At 40.6% G+C, this 7078-nt stretch overlaps 1 protein-coding gene across 1 annotated transcript in view; it reads right to left on the reverse strand.

Annotated features, from left to right (window-relative positions):
- Positions 1-5997, reverse strand: part of SUSD5 (sushi domain containing 5) — a 41532-nt gene extending 35535 nt beyond the window's left edge. Inside the window, exon 1 of the mRNA XM_063323928.1 lies at positions 5904-5997. Coding sequence (XP_063179998.1) covers positions 5904-5997 — 94 coding nt within the window. The remainder of the gene's footprint in view (positions 1-5903) is intronic.
- Positions 5998-7078: the final 1081 nt, after the last annotated feature.

Here is a 7078-nt window from a genome sequence, read left to right on the forward strand (position 1 = left end):
ACTTAACTACTGTTACGTGTTTGCTAGTACTTAAGATAAATTAACTTTTTACTCAAAACTATGAAGATGCTGGTTGAAAACAGAGTCTTGTCCTTCAAAAAGGTGTCTGGGGTGTCCAGATTGTGTAGACAAATAGGTTTTAGGGTAAGCTAGAAAGGACATGCTGGTTGAGAAAATTACAGTGAACCGCTTTATAAGAAATTTTGGTTAGCCAGAAGTGGATAAAGGCTGACCCACTTACCAGACCAACCTGGGAATCTTCTCCAAAGCTTTAGAAGCTCTGCAGCTATCTGCCCAGTTTTTAAGACGTGCCCTCCGTTTTCCCTAATTTCTTACTTAGAAAATATAATAGCAAGTACGGTTCACTTATCTGACACTTGACCAGTGGAACAGATGGATCCTGAGTATCCTGAGCTGTGTCACATTACTGAGGGGCATTTACAGGGAAAAAGTATAGGAGACATGCTAGTATGATAACAGAAAAATACAAAAGCTCATCATCAAAACAAGAAATCTCCTTAAATAAATAAAACTACAACACCAAAATTGGATTCTGCACCTTACGGTGGTATGGGTACCATCCCTGTGACATTCACGTATTGAATTTTTCTCACTTTAAATCACAATAGTGATTTAATTTTCAGGATTGGGGTGGAAGGGTCCTGGTTAAGTATTTGTAAAAATTTTATCACTGCTCATTGTAATGTAAAGTTTAAAAAGAAAAAGGGTTATTTCCCATACTTGATGACATCACAGTCAGCTTTGGTACTGAGATTATGAAAAATTCAAATGGTATCCCCTCTCTCTCTAACACATTATGACAGTGTGGAGTAGTTGAAATCAGTTTTCTCTCTGAGACAGTATCGAGACATCTATTGTCATTCTGTTTTAAATGTGCAGTTTTAAATATGAGACTGTGCTCTATTTCCATAAGGCACAGGATGGAAGGATCGTGTCTTTGTGTTTATTTGTGTAAAGAATATAGTATGCCTTTACTTGTGGTACCTTTGAACAGACACCATGTTTGAGCTCCTCCTCAACCCTCTCACTTCATTTCTGCCCCATAACATTTGCTTCCCATAATGCCAGGATGAGACAGGCGGTGTGGAAATTTGTTCCCAAAACTCTATGTACTTTTCTGAAGCCTTTTCAAACAAAGACAGTCCCTTTGGTTTCAAGATCAAGCTGGAAATCCATGGAAAGTAGCCTTTGCCAGGAGGCATAACACACATCTTGAATTTATCAGGTTCATAATGAAAATGTCGCAGTAAGTTTCTTCAGGTTCTCCTTTGAAACCAGTGAAGAAGTTTCAATTTCATTGGTAAAACATAAATGATAAGACATAATTCTTCCTACTGTTAATTAACAGCTGGACTCATACCTCTCAAGAAAAATTCGCACTTGAAACCAGAGCGATTTTCTTTAATATCTACCATCATCTGATCACTATTATTAGAGAATGTTGATTACATTTTGATATATTGATAAAAGAATAATTTTTGTTATTGTTTGGCACTAAAACTTTGTCAACTAGCAATAGCTGAATATAGTTTTCTCTTAAGAGTTCCCCAATACAGTCTGATTGAAAACATACTCACAGAAGCATTGATCTCAAGGCTTCTAGGATTCGTTTTTATCACCTTGTTTAATTCCTGCATAACTAGACTGTAGATTTCCCCCAATAATTCCACCATGGAATCCAAAAATTCATGGTTGAACTAGAGTATGTCCTTTCAAAAGGCATCCGGTCATGATTCAACGACGCCAAGTAATGGAGAATTTACGGCACGCTTTATAGTAAACTGTTCCAATGGTTCATTACTCTCGCTCCACCTTATTTCCAGTTTCAAATTTTGCTAAACTCAGTTTCTAACAACTGGACCTTATTATGCTTTCGAGACTGAAAAGACATCTACAATCAGACATATGGAAGCACAAAAAAGGGACTCCTCAAAAATAAAACCAGTCCAAAACCTGTTTCTTCATACTTTTAGGAATCTCGGTGGAATTAGCAGAATTTTCTTGATTAGCAGGAAGGCAGAGTTTGGCTAATTTATTCTAATACAGTAACAGATACAACACAAAGTTCTTCTGAGGTGTAGAGGCACGGTTCAAAGCCCACTGAAATGAGTGCAAAGTTCTCCATGTCTTTAGCAGGTTTTGCATCATGCTTGAAGAAGAAGCATTTCACTGCATAGCCAAATATTCTTTGAAATAAAAATGTCTCTCTCAAATAATATAAACTGAAAGCACTTTAAAAGACATGCCCAGCATGCTGATCTCATGACATGATACTTACTAGTTCAAAGGATAAAGCCTAATCAGTTACAACTTCATAAAAGTGGTGAAAGATGTGCAAATTTGGAGTCTGATTTATTTTTACTTAAATGTTAAAAACTTCAAATTGGGGTAAAAGAGAGTGGGGGAAGGGAAGGTCACTTCTGTACTTCAAGAGCAATTGAATTTCCATTTCTATGGCTGTGTGTAACAAGGGCTGTGATTGTAATAGTAAGGGTGGAGGATTTAGTAAAACTGTACAATTACAGACAGAGATTTGAGTAATTACCAGTTCTGCTTAGTGTTCATGAATGTAGAGTTTATTTCTGTGCGAAACTAAAGTGAATGGTGTCTTATTTAATTCAAATTGCTTAAAATATTGCACCATCAGAAAAAGAGCAAAACTGGGAGGTCAGCTCCTCAGCTAAATTCAGTTTGAGCTTAAATTTTAATTTTACTACAGGCTTTAGGATCAAATAGTTCGAATTGTTTATGTATTTATTTCTGCAACTTACAAACATATGTGCTGTTTTGCAAGTGGGTGCCTGAAATGCTTAGACACCTGCTACTCAGAAGCAGCATCCTTTTTTCCTTTTTTTTTTTTTTACAAAAAGGGTGCAAAGCAAGCCAAAAGACAGAGTATAGAAGGTTTTATTCTTCCCTATATATCAGACATATCTGGTTCTAGGTCAGAAGCGTGCAGCTCATGTCCTTACCTAATTGTGCCTAGCTTTCTGGATTCAGCATCCTTCCATTTACAGCCTCTGCAGTCACTATGGATGGTCACTACCAGGCGACTGGCTTGACCATTAGGTCTTCCACGTAACCCAAATTTAGTCAACAGACCAACTTCGCTCTGGAACAATTAGTAAAGTTTTGCAATTGTCGCTTTTTCCCCGCTCAGGAGTGTCTTAGTAAGGTGACTAATTGCCATCATTCTCTGCTGACGTGTTTCGTCTCAGAGCAAGTCCTCTGCAGAAAACCATGGTTCATACACATTGATATTTTAGCTCCCGTGAACAGACAAAAGAGGGAGTCAAAAAAAAAAACAACAGAGGCGCTTCCTGTGTGGCACACATGAAGCCGCATCCTTGTTCTCCTACCGCAGCACAAATGCAAAGAAATTCCCCAAAGCCAGCATTTGCATTGGTATAATCGAGACCCGTCACGATAACCTATATTATTCTCCAGTAACTGCACCAAGAGTAGTGGCACGCCGCGGTAAGTCAGAGCAGGACTAAGCCCTTGAGGAGCCTTCTGTCTGTCCGACCACGACCTCAACGGCTATGAACAAGTACATTTCAATCGTAAAAAAAAAAAAAAACAAACCTGCAAAGCGAAACAAAGCTATCTTTTATTTCAGCATTTACCTTGGTCTTTCTGTAGTCGATCTGCACTACAGCAATACACGCCATGGTAAATACTAGTCAAAGGAGATCAATCAAGCTTGGAGGCTTTACACCTTCACCAGACCTCGATGGTCTCCAGTTTTATTGCCTGCTCTCTGTCATTATTTGTGCGCAAGATAATAAAGTGAAAGTCTTCCTTAGGGAAATATATTGTAACCAGTTTCGGAGGTTTGCCTGTAACGGGCCAGTCTGAATTTCACAGGGTTTTTACAAGGTGAATTCAAAATCCCTTCAGCGGTTTGCAAAACAGTCGGTTACCTTTAGTTAAAAATAACAAATACACACATACATACGCATCACCCAGAACGGTCCTTTGGCACTTAAGTGACATTTGCATGTATTAGAGAGTAGCACAATTGTGTTTTCCCCTACAACTTACACAAATGAGGAGGTGGTTTCCTGTCTGGATAAGGCCAGAATCTGTTATAAAAGAAAGTACTAATCCTCTTTCGTCCTCTCAGATCTTCTTAAATACATAAGCCTACATGTAGTGGTAAATTTTAAAGTTCACACAAAGTGTTTTTTTTCTGTATCATCATATAATAAGCCAGATGGTTTTTAGGACAGTATTGCAGTTGTTCGCTTGAATATTAACATCAGGAGAACACACTGAAGAGCATGTTAATAGAGGATGTGCACATTTTTCACAATTATGCTCTACAATGTAACATACTTCAGATATTCTATCCTTTAGTTCTTATAATTGCTTTACCATGCGTGAAGTAAATTTGACAAACTGTTGAATGACAAAATCTGTCACGAACTCTGCCTTAAAACAATCTCCAACATTTTTTTCCCTTTCTCTTTAAGGGGCTGTCTGTTTAGGAACCGAGAAGATTCCATTAATTCTATAGAAATAATACAAATTGTGAGGTGATCTTGAAAAGACAAGGGAATTCTTCAGATGAAGGATTCTTAGCACAGGAAATTAATTATTCCTGTCCTGTTCCCTTTTCTTAAGTTCTGTGGAGAACCCTCTTTCATGGGTATGCATTTTTTTTCCTCATTTCAGAGGCATTTTGCTAGGGAGGGAGTATTTCCTAAAATCAGAATCACAGTTTTGCCTACTGCAACACAGTGCAGTTGCCCAACACATTTCTTTTCCTTTATTCTTAATGAAAAGTAATTTTCTTTAAATTTACGAGAGAGAGTTCTGTTGTATAAATGGTATTTTACACAAAGTAGTAGAAACATACAGGCAAGATTAATTTTCTCCCTTTCCTTTGCCATACTTTGTCATCAGCTGAAATAAATTTAGGTTGAAGAGCAAAAAATACCCTGGGAACAAAAAGAAGAGGTTTTTATTGCCCTATAATGTTTAAGATCTGTTCCCTGGAATAATGCAGCAAACATCGATGGTAAAGGATTAGTGTACCGAAAAAAAATAATCCTGAGATCAGGCATAAATCTATCGCAGCTGTGAAAGTGAAAAAATGTGGCCATTCAGCATCGCTCTCCCAGGAAAAGACACAGTGGTTTCAAAAATAAATCATGTTTTTTGCTAAGGCGAGTTGGTCATCATTAACACAGGCTTAGTCATTAAAAGGGCAATAGGCTACTGGAAACTTTCAGGGGATGCAGCTACTCGGGATTATCATCAGAGAGTAAAAAGTCCCGTTTCGGAGTAACCGGTTGCTTCAGCCCAATTCGTGTCCTGATCACATCCCTCGGCAGTGAAGCGCAGACAAAGCCCACGTGCAGAAAGGTGAGCGGTCATCTTCCGCATGTGTGGTACCGAACAGAAAAGGTCATAAAAGCCTTTGACTTCTTGTCTTCCCTTCCTCAAGTACCTGCCCGTATATATTGATGCTGGGGGGCATCTGAAGTGGCAGAAGGGGAAGTTTTTTGGAGAAAAGATACTTTAAATTATGAGAGCCCTCCTAAAATATAGCTGAGTCTTCTTATTCGTGTTCTGGCTTTGTTTTATTATTCTTATTTCCTCTGGAAAAGTTCACTATCCTGTCATTTTGTTGTAATAAAATAATCTTAGCCTTCTGGGATCTTATTTCCTTTCTCTGCTTAACCCCAGGATATTTGCAGAGCCTCAAAAACCTCTGAATCAGACGTTTCCTAACCCAAACTGGGGCGTGTAGTTAAGTTTCTTATTAAAAAAAAAAAAAAAAAGGATTTTTTTTTTTTTTTTTGCAATAACACATTTCAACATACAGCTCTCGTTCCAGCCATAGCAACCCAGCCCAAACTGAATGGGGGACTCACCATCAGCCTGAACAGAGATGATCTGAAGGATGAAGAAGACAGATCCCACACCCTGGAGAAAGGTGAGAGAGAATCTCTGGGAGCCTGAAGCCATTGCCCTGCTTGCAAAGCCCTCAGCCGCAGGAGGTTGGCTGCCGAGGCTTTTTCTCTCTCTCCTCCTCTGCACTTTCGCAGCAGGGTCTGCGGTGATGATTTCAAGGAGCACTTTCCCTCGGCAGGATCCTGCGTCTTGGGTTTGCACTGAAGGCGGGAGGGGTGGAAAAAGAAAGAGGGAGGGAGAGAGGAATCCTTGGCTTGGCTAGTGTGAAGGGGAGGGGAAGGTGGGGGGGGAGATGTCCAGCCAGCTGGGGTTGGGGAGAGGCTTTATCCAGCCCAGTCTGCAGGGCAGTGCACGCAGAGAGCTGGTGTGAAAAGTCACATTACCCTGCCGGTAAATACCTAATGGATCATGGTGGAAGAAATGTAAAAGCCAGGAGGGCGAGAAAAAGCAGGGGGCGGGGTGGGGGGGGGAAGGACAAGCGACGAGCAGAAGAAATCCCTGGCTGAAAGGAGAAGGGCAGCCTAGATAGCTGGTGCTGGTCCGTGGTGAGTTTGTGGGCTCAGCTGTGCATCTCCGAAGGGATGGGTTCGGACGTGGGGTGTGTTTTCTCTCTGCAAGATCAAATCAGCCAGCGGTACGCTGCCGAGGGTTGCAGGTCAGGGGCTGCTGCAGCAAGAGTGACGGTCTTCAAGTAAGGGCTGAGGAAAGGTGACAAACGGCACGGGACCTGGCGGATTGAGATGGGTTAATCCTACTAGTTCAGATCCTGGGTTTGGAACGGGCATGAGGAACTGAAGGTTGAAGCAGCAGTCCTTCAGCTGGTCCCCGACAGCGCTCCTGGTCCAGATGAATGGTGCTGGTCAGGTGTGAACGCTCTGAAAGCAGCTGATGAAGGGAGTTTCCAGCTCCCACTAGTACTTACAGCACTGACATCTGTCCCTTATTCTCAGTCGTCCTATATTTGTCCCAACACAACTCAAAAGAAACCCCCACAATAAGAGGAAACATACTGGTAGTGATGCCAGGATTTATTTCGCTAAATATATAAACGGAATAGTTTTGTGTTGCTGTTGGAACTGAGAAGGGCTCAGAAATGTTGTTTTCATATTCCCATCCTATTTTGCTTTTATTTCAG

Source organism: Chroicocephalus ridibundus, chromosome 2 (genome assembly GCF_963924245.1).
Source record: "Chroicocephalus ridibundus chromosome 2, bChrRid1.1, whole genome shotgun sequence".
Lineage (NCBI taxonomy): Eukaryota > Metazoa > Chordata > Aves > Charadriiformes > Laridae > Chroicocephalus > Chroicocephalus ridibundus.